The sequence below is a fragment of the Opisthorchis viverrini genome, assembly GCF_000715545.1.
Source record: "Opisthorchis viverrini unplaced genomic scaffold opera_v5_5, whole genome shotgun sequence".
In the NCBI taxonomy this organism is placed as follows: domain Eukaryota; kingdom Metazoa; phylum Platyhelminthes; class Trematoda; order Opisthorchiida; family Opisthorchiidae; genus Opisthorchis; species Opisthorchis viverrini.
In genome coordinates, this window is record NW_008751661.1 from 319,137 (window position 1) to 334,260 (window position 15,124).

Sequence of the window (15,124 nt, forward strand, 5' to 3'; positions counted from 1 at the left end):
TCGCGCCCTCAATGACGCTCATGCATCCAAGCTATTGCTTTCGATGCACAGCTCCCTTCCTAACTTTTTCCCCACCTAGCAGTCCGCTGACAGTGTTGTGTTTACATACCAGTTTACCAGCGCCCGCTTCCAAAACGCAGCTTCCTACCCCACCTCTCCAAATCATCGGTGAACGAAGCTGTGGCAGCTACAACCACTGTAAGAGGAGTACGCGGGTCTTACAGCTGACTGTGATGATGATGAATTCCCGTGCGATTGTATCAAACTTTACAGGGGACGCAAAGCCACATACCGGAAACTCACCGCACGTTCCCAATTTGGTCTACTTGTTAATAGTTGTACTTTTCGGTAAAAACTAAGGGATGGAACAAAACTCTAATCGCAGTACTTCTGTCTCTTTTTGAGGAGAGTTGCTCACTGCCAATGTACTTTTCATCCGTGGTGAAGCTTCTCTGCATGAAGTACCTTTCGCTTGGTTCCCACAAATTCTTCTGTTGACGCTTGTAGGAAGAGTCCGTCATCTTGGGGCAACGGCTGCGCTTTGTGTAGTGTAAACGCACGCTGAATAAGTCCTGGGTCCTGACACCCTCTACATCGAATCCCACTTGTGCATCGATCGGCTTAGGCTCGTAACTTCAGCAGTCAACTCTCGCCGATTTTAGCATGTGTAATTGTTCGCTTCTTGAATACCACTAAAGAATAATCAACCAGGGGAATTCACACACTTTTTTGGTTTTGACGGGAGACTCACCTGGAGCCCAGCTGAATCTCTCGTTTATGATGTTCTTAAACATCTGAATGTGCTGCACCAGGCCGCCTTATGTCTCAGTTGGCATAATATTCGAGATGACACGATACATGTGTAGACGTAATACACTATTCATAAGGGTGCTCGTGTACGATGATGACGAAACGCCTGTGGCACAAATCCTTGGCTGCAGGACCTCTTTTCTGAGGGGTACGTTCATCGGTTAGTACGTCAATCAGTACGTTTATCGGTCTACAGACTTGTATCATGAGGTAAGCGGGACGGATGGACGCACACGTGTGTGAAGTTGATTGACAAACAACAGCTCCATAGATGGATCAACATCAAACCGTGCCTGCGCGCGGGTCCGTTGTAATTGCACACACTCGATTGCTGCAATAAAGCCGTTGTGTTCCTTGTCGACAAACCTTTTCCCGGCACTAAGGCGCTGCGGTGGGGACAGATATGTCAGTAGTATACCATCTAGACAATAAAATGATACAAAATTCTCTGCACGTCAGTAGTATGCCACACTCGACGGGGATGATGTGATTCCCTTAAAAAAACAACTAGTGCGGCACATTCAGTTGCTTAGAACATCATAAACCAGAGATTAAGCTAGGTCCCAAGTGAGTCTCCAGAAAAATTAAATTGGTATGCAAATGAGTATTTTTATCGAAATCTGTCCGATTTAGGCCCCATTGGAACACAAGGCCAACGGAAGCTCGGGGACTGCGCCTACCCGATGAGTCCCAAGAAGGCCGAAACCGGTCCTGGACTGTCGAAGGGTTTTCAGCAACCTTATGAGTAGTGTATTACGTCCAAACATCAACTTGACTTGTGACTTATATTATTGGTCTTCTATACTACTCGTAATACTACTACTACTACACGATCTTAGCTCAGAGAGTCTAGATAGGTCAGTGTTAATCGATGACTATCCTCTGATATCAGATCTGCATCTACGATCGAGCTGTTACCACTCACACTGATGTCTACAGCATATTTGGTCACTGGTAATGTAAATGCCTGAGTTGGACTCAACTTAGTGCCCTTCGACTTTGGAACCCTAACCCACGTGTGTTAGCTGGCTGCTCCAAACCAGCTTCAGCCAGAGTTGACTGCTGATATTTGCTTTCATCCTGTACTCGTTTCCAAGATCCTGACAGGATAACCTCTCTATGTGTGCCAAGAGCGAATTCGTAAACAATTGCACGGGATTACGGCTATCCAGAGACATAGCTGACCGGGAAGTTTGGAGTTACGCTATCAGCAAATTTCTTGGGTTCAAAACTCTCTTGAGTTCCGTGAGATTCTAATTACTGATGGTTCCCAATAAGGATGAAAATGCAGTGCGATGCCTCTTGACTTCTCAGTATAGATTGGCTTCACTTACGGGACGAAATGTCCACCAAACTTCGCAAATCTCTTCATACTACCAGCATAGCTAGCTCTAGTCGATATGTTGCCGCTGGACACCACTTCAAAAGCAGGAGGAAACAGTGCACGATTTGTCGTTGAGGCATGGGCAGCGACTAACTTCAAATCTGAATCCGATGAAAACGAGCCTTCACCCGTGTATTGCGGGCGTCGTGATATTGGCTATTGACGTGAATACTCAAGTTCAAGGAATTGGGCCGGTCGACCTTTTCGGACATCCAACACAGCGGCAGCCAAAGAAGGCTGTTCCAGCTCTATACGGCTTGGAGCTCTCAATTATCAACATTCACATCGAGTGATCACCTGGCGCTCACCCTGAACATTCGTGGACGTGAACAGTCAATAACAACGCACTCCATTGTTGTCAGTTTGCGAAGTAGAAGTAGCTCAGGTGTGCTTACTGTTGGTCGGTCAGACGGTAGGTGGTCTGTTCGCCGAACTCGATAATCGGTTTGCAAATGCCTCATTCCCAGTCGAGGAGAAATCGTCAGTGCATAGTTTTGTGGGGACGAAACCTTTGCAAGTCAATTGCCATGCCAGTCGAACAGATCAACTACCATCTGATCAACCAGCAGCACTCCATTTTTGTTTGTGCTTGGTTTTTTAATAAGCGAAAGGTCTGTAAAAGTAGCCAAAGGCTACACGAAACAGTTCTCGCTGTTCGTAGTCTAGGCGCATCAATGATGTACAACGACAGCTGGATCTTCTGGGTATACGTTTTCACATCAAACACCTTACTTCGTCTCGCTGTCCCACGCACTTACCAGTGATTTACTTCTTTTCTTGAAGCTGTCCTTCGCTTGAGAATCAGCCACATGGATGGCGACGATGACAGTTTTTTCTTGAGCCACCTAATTCTCTAAGTGATCGCTGAAAAAGTGCTAACCTTCATTCAAGCACTTTTAATCTGTCAAGGACAGGCGATCTTAGCTCCCACGCTGTTGAGGTGTTGCCCGGTTTAGTTCACGGGCATGGCAACAGTCCCTTTGCTGTACTAACCTTGTAGATCGTTGACCTGAACAGCCTAAAACACGTCACCGAGAGGACAAAATATACAGAGGTAGACCAAACACAGTACAGCAAAGTCAAGATAGTGGTCGTAAATCCCCTTGTAGCCAAGCCGGCAGCGGTGAGCTTCAGTCGCCTGCTTGAAGACAGGCCTCCAAGACATTGTTCTGGAAATCGTTTGACCTTGGTGGTAACTTACACGGAACAACATTGTATGAAATTTTCAGAAGAGTCAAAAAGGGACTGATGTATGGAATAGATTATTGAGTAATGGAAACTCCGTAGACTATCTGAACAGAGTGAGGCGTACTCCTAACGCGATCGATCTCCAAGGCCGAGGCGAACAACAACAGATGGATTTATGGCATCATTGACGGTTCTAGAAAGACCAAAAGACTATTTTGCTGAGAAACTTCAATCCGAAATCGTTGGGTTTTAAGAATAAGGAACAATAGTTTTATAGGGTTTTCTCAAAACTACGGCGCGGTGTTTCAAAAAACCATTTTGATAGATGTTGCGTAATACAGAAGACATAGACAACAGTAAGGTTTTACATGCGATTTTTATACATTTTGTGAGCTTTTTTATGACTAACACCTCATTTCTGTTTAAAACTTGAACGCAAGGAATTTTAGACCCTGCCACTGTAAAGCGAATTTGGACAGTGACAACTGAAAGAAGAGGAATATAGTACAGGAAACCTGAAGGGGATTCGGACTTTGGACCTTTCAGTAGGGGTTCTGTAACTGAAACCAACCTATGTCCAAAACCACAGAAGCACATCGGTCCTCGGCTTTTCGACATAGGCTGACTCCATTTATAGGTGAAATATCGGGTGACATTTCGAGATCTCCCCACTCTACCAACAATCCTGGCGATGCGTTGGAATATTGGTTTCTCTGTTACATTTATTTGGTGTCAACCACATGGCAACTGATCCATCCACCGAGCTTTGCAACTGGCTCTCATTCTAAACGGAATAATGGGCCTCCCAAGGCACTGACACTGATTAACGATTCGCAGGGCTATATCTCACGGTGCCTACTGATACTGGATAAGTAGTAATGAGCTTTCGGAATTTCCGCCCTTACATTTCCACCCATCTAATACCTGGCTGGTCATCCATCAAGGTAATGGTATTCTTGTACTAAAGCTGATAACTGGAACCGATGCAGAACATTGAGATAGGTCAGATAAATCCTAGGAACCAATAACTACCTTAGTGTTTGGGTCATGAAGGAAAGTTCGTGCTACCTGGAACAATTAACGGTAGTATGGGAATGGAATGGATGATCGGTTTCAAGTTCATGCCTAGTGCTGGAATGAACCAAAGGGTTGGCTGGTAAAAGCCGATTAGAGTGAATGTGCAGAAACTTGCACCCAAAGGCCAAGTAACATACATTTCTGCCTGATGAAACCTGAGAAACGAGGCCTTTAGAAAACAGAAGGGTTCCAATGTCGTGGAATATATGTAGCTTGGGTGCATTGATTGGGTGTTGGTGTGTTCGCCGAGCTTGGCAGTTCGACTGCAAACATTGCATCACCAGTCAGGGTGACGCCGTCACTATGGGGTTAAGTTGGTTTGCAAATTTATTCGATTTTTGGAGAAGGCGAGAGAAGGACCCATGGCTGGGAATCCCGTTGTGAGAATGATTAAATTTGGTGAAATGCCCATAAAACTACATCTAGGTATCTAAGAGACATGAGAAAGGAGTCGCACAGATGACGGAGAACCAGCGGAGACTGAGCAAGCAAGAGTCAACCCGAACAAGCGAAAATTATGCGAAACCTAGAAAGTACTACAGGGTCCTTAACTTCTAGGAAAAAGCAATAGAGTAGTTCACTGTGGTACCTGATGGAGGAGGTTGAATCGAATTATAAGTACAACCTCTTCTCAGCTCTGCCATGCGCTTGCCGACAACAAAGGATAAGGGGGAAATTCGCCATAGAAGTTGCAAATTTAAGGCCCATTATTTGGTACTTGTCAAACCAACCATGAAGAACAAATAGTCATTTGAAAAGTTGATCATCCCCTCTTATCTTCGTAGGACAGATTTCGACCGAAAATTGCTTCAGATATTTCTTCCGCGTTGGTTTCTACAGGGTTTCAGAATTTGACAAAAACTTCAAAAGACTTCTCAGATGTTTCTAAATTTGAGAAGCGGTGCTTCATGGCGGAGCAACTGTAAATGTTTAGTTTCGCTCACACAACACTCCATCTACTCTATTCACGAGCAAGTCCCAAAGATGGAGTGAATCCAGACGAAGATTGGGGACTGTATCTTCTTGAAACGGCTCCTGTTCGCTTTCGGTATACACAACTCACGTGCGCTCGAACCAAGCCTAACTGCGCGCAGTGATCGATAGTTTCCGACTGACATTCGAAAGTGTATATTAGCCTAACTGCGCAGTCATTCGGAGCAAGCCTGATGACCAAAACCATCCCGACTTTGATATGACCGAATAGTTTATCTATGATGTGGGTGTGAGTAGCGAATCTGGGTGAACCAAGTCACTGACACGCCATCACCCTATTTTAAATCCACATTTGACTATAGGATAGTCTAATTTTTTAATGTGGTGGAAGCAGCCCTAGTCGCCGAACGGCAAACTCAAGGCCTTTACGACCTGGATAGTGAAGCATTTACTGAAGGAATGTCCGAACACTTAGAAAACACTTTCCTTGCTGATTCACCTTGTCCGAAAGAAGAAATTGCCCGATCTCGAACTGTGGTCCGAATCAGACCAGTCTGAATACAGTTAACTGACACGGGAAACATTTGAAGCGTGTTGAAGCGTGGTTAGTCTCATCTTCAGACTCGCAGCTGACGCTCGTTATTCCATGCCTATAGGGCAACCTGCCGAGAATCGAAAGATGTGGCGGTGTAGCCACTTATTAGTTTGCTTGTTAGCCTCAGACAGGATTCGTTCAGATAATCCCAAACGGTACTGTCCGTCATTTGATTCACTTCACGTCTGTTTTACTGATCGTCTGCTGGGAAATAAATGCACCGAAAGGTATTCTATTATCACCTGTAGCGTCTGTTGGTCGTGAGGCACGCACCACTCATCCAACTCTACAATGGGAAAAACCCTTATTCACTGAATTCCTTTTTTACCCTCATCAGACATCAGCTGTCAACACACACAAAGGTTGTTTTCCTACCCTTCGTTACTAGGAGTCATATGAACTGAACTAAACCGCTTAATTCTGCAAAATCTAGCGAATGCCTTGCCTGCCAAGTTGGGCCCGAAATCAGCGCGAAAAGGTCAAGCAAGGATAAAGCTGTGAAAGGAACCATAACTTTGAAGACCATAAAAGAAAGAAGGCGATTTCAGTTCGGGGCCACGTGCAACTCGAGATGTGGATTTCACTTCTCACTGTCTAAACCTGTTTGCATGTTACACAATATAATCAACTTTGGACATCTAACCAAACCCAAGATCACTGAACAGCATCTCGACTTAATGCTAGAGTAGTATATGAGTTTGGTAGGGCGTGAGCCACGTCACTGGAGGGAGGACTGGACTAGCGTCAAAGTGAGTGAGAGTGTACATAAGCTAAATGATTGACTCCCGTTGATCGGTGACGGCACTTTTCTCGGGAAGCCTTCACGGCAAACTGGGCACTAACTAATGAATCTAGCGGTGATCAGATACTCTATATTCGCCTCAACAGCGATATCTGGAGGCTGAATGGATTTCGGAATGTGATAAGAATTTTTCTCCCAAGTGATGAGCCCGTCAGAGCTAATAAACCTAGACTGTCCTCACGGACTTTGACCCGCGGATTTATAGACACTGCATTCCTTAATATCTCCCAACCGTAAAACTGACATTTACTCACTGAGTGCTTCATCTGTGTAGCTGGGTTCATGGATGCTCAAGGTACAGAAGTACTTGGAATTGTGGTAGGAAAGACATGAGTTTGGTTAACCAAAGTGTTAAATGCCATACGGTCAGACACAGTTAAAAAAGATGTAAGCACTTGAAGCTGGCCAGTCGACCGGATTGCTTGGAAGAGTATAAGGGGACGGTCTACCGTAGGACAAAACCTGCGGTTAAGCTGTGGATGAGCGAGAAGGCCTTAACGAGAGCAGGTGAGGCGGTCATAGCTGAACAGTAGACAACGTTGGATCAAAATGGGTGAGCCTTGTAGAAAGCTTGTGAGGAAAAACGAGGGAGACACTGGTTACAGTGTATTGCCAAAAAAGTGGCTGAACTATTTATGTGTAACTCAGACACTGTGAGCTTAAAATTGTCATACAGCTTGGTCAGTAGACAAATGCTAAAATTAGGTCTCGAAACTGAGCCATTCAGTTTCTTCCGAATGAAAAAGTGTTGGATAGTTAGAAGATGCCATTCAATGTCATTCGAACATTAATTTGGGTGACTAAATAGACCAAGAGGACGCTTTTAGTCCTCAAAGTTGAAACTGCATTTAACTTGAGCCAACACTGCTTATAAGGTTGCTGAAAACACTTCGACACTCCACAACCAGTCTCGCCCTTTTTGGGATTCATCAAGTAGGTGCACTGTCCGAGTTTCCGTCACCCTTTTGCTTTACTTGAATACCAAGATTTGCACATCTGGTGAAGTGAATTAGGTTGAAGAGTTACTTGGTGTTACCGGATGGCTCAGATGAACACAAACTGCATTGTTCATGTACGATTTCCTTTAACTAAAGTAGGTCATAATTTAGCCAAGGAACGTTGAATAGAGGCATGAAATGACTCGTTGATAATGAATTTACTGCTTGTAATAACCGTGTCTATCTTTTTCTCCCATTAGTTTGCAACCGAAAAGCAGGTGTAATTGCAAAACAATAAATTTTGATGACGGCCTGTTCTTTTACGGGCCTTGTCAAGAAAATTAATGGTCGGTATCCCATGCACGGTGTGTCGTCATTCTGAAATGAGCTAACATTCTCAAGTGTGTTGGCGCAGCGCTTTTGTCGATGAAGCTATGGAGGAATTGAACTCAAATATCAGACCGAGAGAAGCAGAAGATCACTGATTGGTTTGTTCTTTCCAAGCTTTCTGAGACAGGGCTGCGATGCCGCCGCTCCTGTCCTCTCATGTGTAGAGGCTCGAGGGTGGGTAGTGACCGACCCCTTTGATTGGTCTGTACCCTCAGATTAAGCTAACCAATCATCGGTCTTAGAGGGGACTGTGGGAAAGTAAGACTCACACACCGCAATCATGCATCCAGGGCAAAGTAGCGCGAATGATGTCAGCGCATGGGACTTTGGCTTAAACTAGTTTGCTTTTTCTTAGTTTATTGCTTAGCTACTCATGAGTAGCCAACCCACTCGTCATATATTGATAGATGGCACCTGTGCAACACTCGTTTCCAGACTACCTTCAGTTGCTGCGACGGTTTCTTCCCATTGTAAAAAAGCCGAAATAAACGCAGGTTAGACCGAAAGATCAACTGCCTCTGTTCGTATAAGGATGGGGGAGTGAAGTGGCCTCTGATGTTGTGTCAACAGATACTAAGAATCGGTGATCAGTAGACGAGCGCTTCACAATGATTCTCATACCGTGCGTCAAAAGTATCAGCTATAACATTCCGTTTCACTTAGAGTTGTGCCACGTATGTCGCATGCCGCCACAACAACTCCTTTGTGGAGCGGAGATCGGAGTTATTTTTCTATTGAAACTCTCCAAATACTAATTGTCCATCGAAGTTAATGTCTCAAACAAAGCTCGGTGGATTCCAGTCCTTGTTATACTGCATCAACTACAGCCCGAAACGCGGAAACAACTGAGTTTCCTTTCGCCACCAAACGAAAAAAAACGAAGTGCAGTTCCACATAGTTTAGGTCACCTCTCCATTCAGCTGAATGAAGATGTCAGTCGATCGCTCAGGTATGCCCGTAAGCTATCTGCCTTTCTTCCACCAACATCAAACCCCTCATATGCCTCCAATGGATTGTAAAAAGTTGGCAAAAAATTAGCCGTAAGTTATTTTAGCCGTGGACCATTTATTAGACTCTAGACTACTGCCACTGTTATTGTTGTTGATGACGATGATAATGATGATGATGACGATGATGATGATGATGATGACGATGATGATGATGATGATGACGATGATGATGATGATGATGACGATGATGATGATGATGATGACGATGATGATGATGATGATGACGATGATGATGATGATGATGACGATGATGATGATGATGATGACGATGATGATGATGATGATGACGATGATGATGATGATGATGACGATGATGATGATGATGATGACGATGATGATGATGATGATGACGATGATGATGATGATGATGACGATGATGATGATGATGATGACGATGATGATGATGATGATGACGATGATGATGATGATGATGACGATGATGATGATGATGATGACGATGATGATGATGATGATGACGATGATGATGATGATGATGACGATGATGATGATGATGATGACGATGATGATGATGATGGCAATGAAGATAGTGATGAGGACGATCACGGGGAGGGAAACGAGGATGAATAATCGAGTATAATGCAGATGCTCGGGTTGTCAAATGTCACAAACTTCACGAATTTAACGCAAATGAATACGATTACAAATTCCTTCAAAACAAGTGAAATAAAAATCACCTATGTTCCATACTTAAAAATGAAGTGCCCTGGCTGGGACTCTCGACCCATTTTGTTCCATCAACCTTAATATATTTGCAAGCACTTGTGAAAATGAACCGGTGATTTTCACCAAAACTTCCTGAAAGATAGTTTGTGTGTGTGTGCTTTCTAAACTGCGGTTTGTGTAAAATTCCACACACGTAAAATCGGTCCGCTCTCTCTTAATAACCGCCCCCTCTTCCAGGTGTAAAGTAACCCGACAGGTGCTTGTCACACCAATGCCCAGAGATGTCACAAATATTGTAAACGAGTGGACTATCCCTTCCTAAGTGTGCCACCCTGATTGTGTGCTGGAAATGTTTTCCTTCCTCTACTGCTTTCTGTCCACCGCCAAACATACCAGTTGCGGAACAAGTGATGGTTTGGAACTGACAGTAGGCGGGAGAACTGCACTAGCAGTTGCAAGTACGTGGAACAGGAAGATTGGGACAATTGATGGAAGATTTTGCTCAGCAGTAACAAAATCGGTTGACAGCTGTCCGACTGCGATTCTGATTTTCGCTAGATTTTGACAACCTGATGTCAAAATAAAGATGATTTTGTTTGTTGTTATGGTATCGAGCACCGACACGCAATTGTGTGTGGATAACGTCGCGTTTGCCGTTCAATGGTCCCGTCCACCGACCTCCACATAGTACACACCCTGCCGTGCTGGATATACAAGAGGAGGACAGAAAAAGTCACCTGAGGTTTGACAAACGTATCAGTTAGAAGAGGGATGTGCTTTCAAACTATTTGTACGAAACCAATATACCAGGCTACGGGGTATTTTAAGGCGTGTTTGTGCGGATCTGTCCACTGGGAGAGCGAATAGTTGAACTCAACTTTCAGAAAGGTTTGAAGGAGGATCGAAAGAAGTGATAACATCTCGATCGTTTAGTAAGTATTTATACACAAAGTTAAGAAGAAGGAGTTACAGAAGACCTTATGTGACTGAGTTCACCCGTATACACTGAATACTGGGGGTTATGGATCCAGTGGACTGTATTCTTGGGAAACCACAAACGTAGATAACCGCTTACCGATGTTTACATTTCGATGTTGTGTTTGTACAACTTTGGAAGGAGTTCTCGAACCCCCACTTGCTCAATCTTTAATGGAGGTTTCGTCCCGCAAGTGAAGACGATCCATGCTGAAAAGGCAGAAGCACTGTATGGCTCTTTCATGCCTACCGAGAATCATCAGCGATGCGCATCCCGTGAAACCCAAAGGGGTCTCGAACCCGCTACCCCCCGGGACACAGTTTGATCGCTTACCCATTCAGCCGCGCGTGGCCGGATAAGTGCTCAAACTGTTTGCCAGGAGGTCGGGGTTCGAAACTCACTTTCGTGAGATGTGCACTACCGATGATTCTCAATAAGGATGAAACAGCTACGCAGTGCTTCTAGACTTTCCAGAATAGATTGGCTTCACTTACCGAGCGAAATTTTCATTAAATTTTCCAAGCTTCCTCAAACTGTCAAAGTTCTTGACCTATCCAAAACAAGCCGCAATTACTTGTTAACTCATAATAGGTGATGGAACAAGCCATTGTCCAAGCTTGCAAAAGCTTAAATCCTCCTAAGGATTGCAGAGACTTCTAGTGGTAATCTGTCGGTAGCATCAACATCTGGCTGGTTTAGGTCACATTTTGTTCATTAATTTGCTTCCGTTTGTGAATTCAAAGTACAACCTCACGGATAATGGAGCAATCCAGAGTTAAGCTTGCTCTGTCGCTCAAGCTGTTGACTTGGACATCCCAAACAACTATTCAGCTATTCCTCTCCTACTCTATTTCAGTTTTCACTAAAGCAATCTGGATACCGGTCTACTATGGGAAACAAACACAGGGCTCGCCACTGGTGCTGACAGACGAACTGATCAAAATGTACGGAATTGTGGAAAACGCAGTCGCTTTTATTCGCTCACTTGATACAGAGAGCGTCCAGTGGGTGAGGGGTCGATTATCCAGACTCAAAAATGTAGTGCACACAGACCTCGCATTCCACATTATACCAATCGAGATCATTTCTTGTCTGTCCTTATTGGACGGTTACTGCATTCGTACCGAGACATTGCTGAAAAAGTTGTTTGTATCAAGCTTTCAAATGTCCTTTGAATCCATGTATGAACCGCATTTTTTTTGTCAAACTACATCCCAAAAACAATGGGTACAATCGTTTCCAAGGCTGCCGTAAAAGTCCAGTTGTAGCAAAGTGGAATGGCATAGATGTTCATCATTTTGTTTGGCCTAGCCTTCTATCAGCTTTCAAAGTGCTCTTTCATAGTTATGAGTATATCCTATGACAGTCTGCCTTGCAGCGAGTCGAATCCTACAAAAGCTATCCTTCCTATCAGACATTTATAAATTGCTTCAGTTTTGCTACACTGACGCGCCAAAATGAGCAGTGAGATTGGCTTTCAAATCAGCACTTTAGGGGGGAGACATTTTTTCATGTTCTTATTGATGGAACAGCATATGTACACAATTCTAAAGATGGGGGCTGATAGCCAACCTGAAGACGCTGGGTGTTAAACCCGCACTGTGGAAATGGATGTTCGCGATATGAGCCACTGTGTTACTTGTTTGCTACTTGCCGGACTGTTGCCACAATACAAGCTGTCATTAGGCGAACCAATTTCAAGTTCAAGAGCTTCTTTGATGTCAGATGGTATGAAGAAATCTGAAGTGTATTTGCTCGAATACTCAACTTTCATTCAACACGTTAGCTAATTCTGGTCACTCCCTTGGTTTTATATTCAGCCACCATACGATAAAAGTTAACAGGGATTCAAGGACTAGAACTAGCTGATACATCACAAGAAGAGTGAAACCGTTTGATGGCTGACCCGAGTTCTCCTCATCCTTATGATTAGCGTTACAATACCACTTCGTTTTACCCCGAGGATTCTGTGTTCAACACGCAACAATGGGCAGGTCGTGTGGCTAGTCAGAGCACAAGTGCGACGCAGACGAAAGTGATTCGGAGACTACGATAGGTGGTGGGAAAATGTCGAGTTTTCAGGATAACGTTTTATCCTTTAAAAGTAAATTGTATGCCAGAAAGTACTGTTTTGTCCTTATTAACTGTCTGGAATCAAGCTGTACGATTATGGACATGATGAAATTTTGAATTTATACGATATAGCACCATTAATTTCGAATGTTCCAGCTGTATTCATAAGGTGTTGGCATCGACCATATCCTTGACTCAAATGTGCCCGTTATGTCAAGCTACCTGGGTCATTTCCTAAACACACAAAAACTCCGCTGCTTCGAACGGAGGATTTTTACTATCGATCGCTGTTACACTTCTAGTGGGGCACATTCGGCACCCCGTTTCACCGCAGAGCAAGGAGTAACGACAAAGCCCCTCATCTTCTCCATGTTGAATTAATTCATAGACAAGAGGGGACGCTTCAGTGGCGGGTCTACACGAAATCTACATGGTCTGCTCATATTTCTGCCGATTTATGGACACTAATTGAAGCCGGATTCTCAACAAGTGTCTGGTAAATAGTGCTTGTATTGTGAGCATAGATGATAAACTAGATGGCTATCTGGTATGGATATCACTAACCTCGATGGACAAGTGACGGTAGAAATTTTAGGTCGCCCACTATCTATCTATCTATCTATCTATCTATCAATCTATCTATCTATCTATCTATCTATCTATCTATCTNTTTTTCACTCACCGGAATTCCTCTTGTGATCTCTTTTAGTTCACCTGTAAGGCAAAAGGTAGCAAGCGCGATTCTGTTACCTCCCGTGTTCTCCTCAACGCTTCATCCTCATACTTAAATTCAGTGTCTGTTTATGTTGCAGGACAACTCCTGCTACACAACCTTCATCCTGCCGAGTAAATTTCTGCGAAAGCAGAAAGTTATCTGACGAGCAAATTCTGCTTTCCCTTCCATTTTTCAGTGTCTTATTTTAACAATGAGCCTCTGTCTGCTCATAATTTTGCTCAAATATCGTCAGTCACGCTTCATGTCCTTCTTATCACATCTCTATAAGAGAGCATTTTACCTGTATTGCCGTACTTTCTTGTGCAAAATTTGACTTACTCAGATTTTAACAGGATATCTTAATAAAATCGAGACCCATTTCCAGATATAGTCTTGCATTTGCTCACCATTTCCCTTTTCCCTAACTCGCGATGTTTATCTATCTATCTATCTATCTATCTATTTATCTATCTATTCGGAAGCACTTATAAAACACCCCAGCGGAAACCAATGGCTTCAATCTGATGAGCGTTCATTGATGCTGGCCCAAGTATCCATATCAAAGTTCCTTTAGACCACATCAAAGAAGCCTGGTGGTAACGTAATAGTACAATAGTACAATGGTACAATTATTTTGTGGATGTCCCGTAATCTATATCGGCCTGAACTTTCCACACATCCCAAGTCATCACGGTCTGAAAGCAAACAAGCGCGAAATGCGACCAGCCAATTACAGCTAACAATCACCGGATCATCCCGACCACATCATACAGAGGGATGCATCGGTTGCCGTGAACGTAAATTTCATAGACCCCGCAACCACGTACACCTAACTATCCAAGGTGGTTGGTTAGAAGACAAACGGAGTGGTAACAATCACAAGTGATCTTTAAACAAAACCAATCGACCTTGCACCATTCTCGTGGACCGACCAATCAAGGCTCCTAGCTGAACTCAGTTGGATGATTTAAGTATCGTACCCTTTAACTATTCATCTACTTTTATTCCTCCTGTAATTGTATTTGCCAGCAGCGACTTTATCGAAAACAATTGTTTTTCTTTTCAGTACCAGTTATCACGTGGAAATATGGGCGCATTCAACAGCAAGCATGGGGCTATTTCTGTTTGGAAAAACTATACACCTCAGTAGAAGTGGCTTTGGTGTAAAACACCATATCCAATCAGACCGAATTCAATACTATTTTTCGTACACCTAATCAACCAGAAGAACAAAAGCACCACCCATTGACAAAGATTTCTGCCTATTTTCTGGCAGAAATGTATCTGAAGAGGCCATATTTCATAATGTCGGCATTTTTGGATTGTTGCGCAAATTTGATCGTCTGCATTCAAAAACAAACAGTCTTCTAAAACTCGGGAAAGGCGAGAGAATGAGATCACATTCTCCGACAAATTCGTCTACCCATTCGTTTTTGAATGGGGGGGCTTATCAGAAAGCCAGCTGAATATCTCGTTTACGCTGCAGTTCGGGGACTACGTTCACTCGATGAGCCCCGAGAAAGAAATCAACCGTGGGGTATCGAAGAGT

At 43.7% G+C, this 15,124-nt stretch overlaps 1 protein-coding gene across 1 annotated transcript in view; it reads left to right on the top strand.

Annotated features, from left to right (window-relative positions):
• Positions 1–9,715, top strand: part of T265_00486 (hypothetical protein) — a gene marked incomplete at both ends in the record, with an annotated part of 50,162 nt that extends 40,447 nt beyond the window's left edge. The window contains one exon of the mRNA XM_009164290.1: positions 9,197–9,715. Coding sequence (XP_009162554.1) covers positions 9,197–9,715 — 519 coding nt within the window. The remainder of the gene's footprint in view (positions 1–9,196) is intronic.
• Between the last annotated feature and the right edge of the window lie 5,409 nt (positions 9,716–15,124).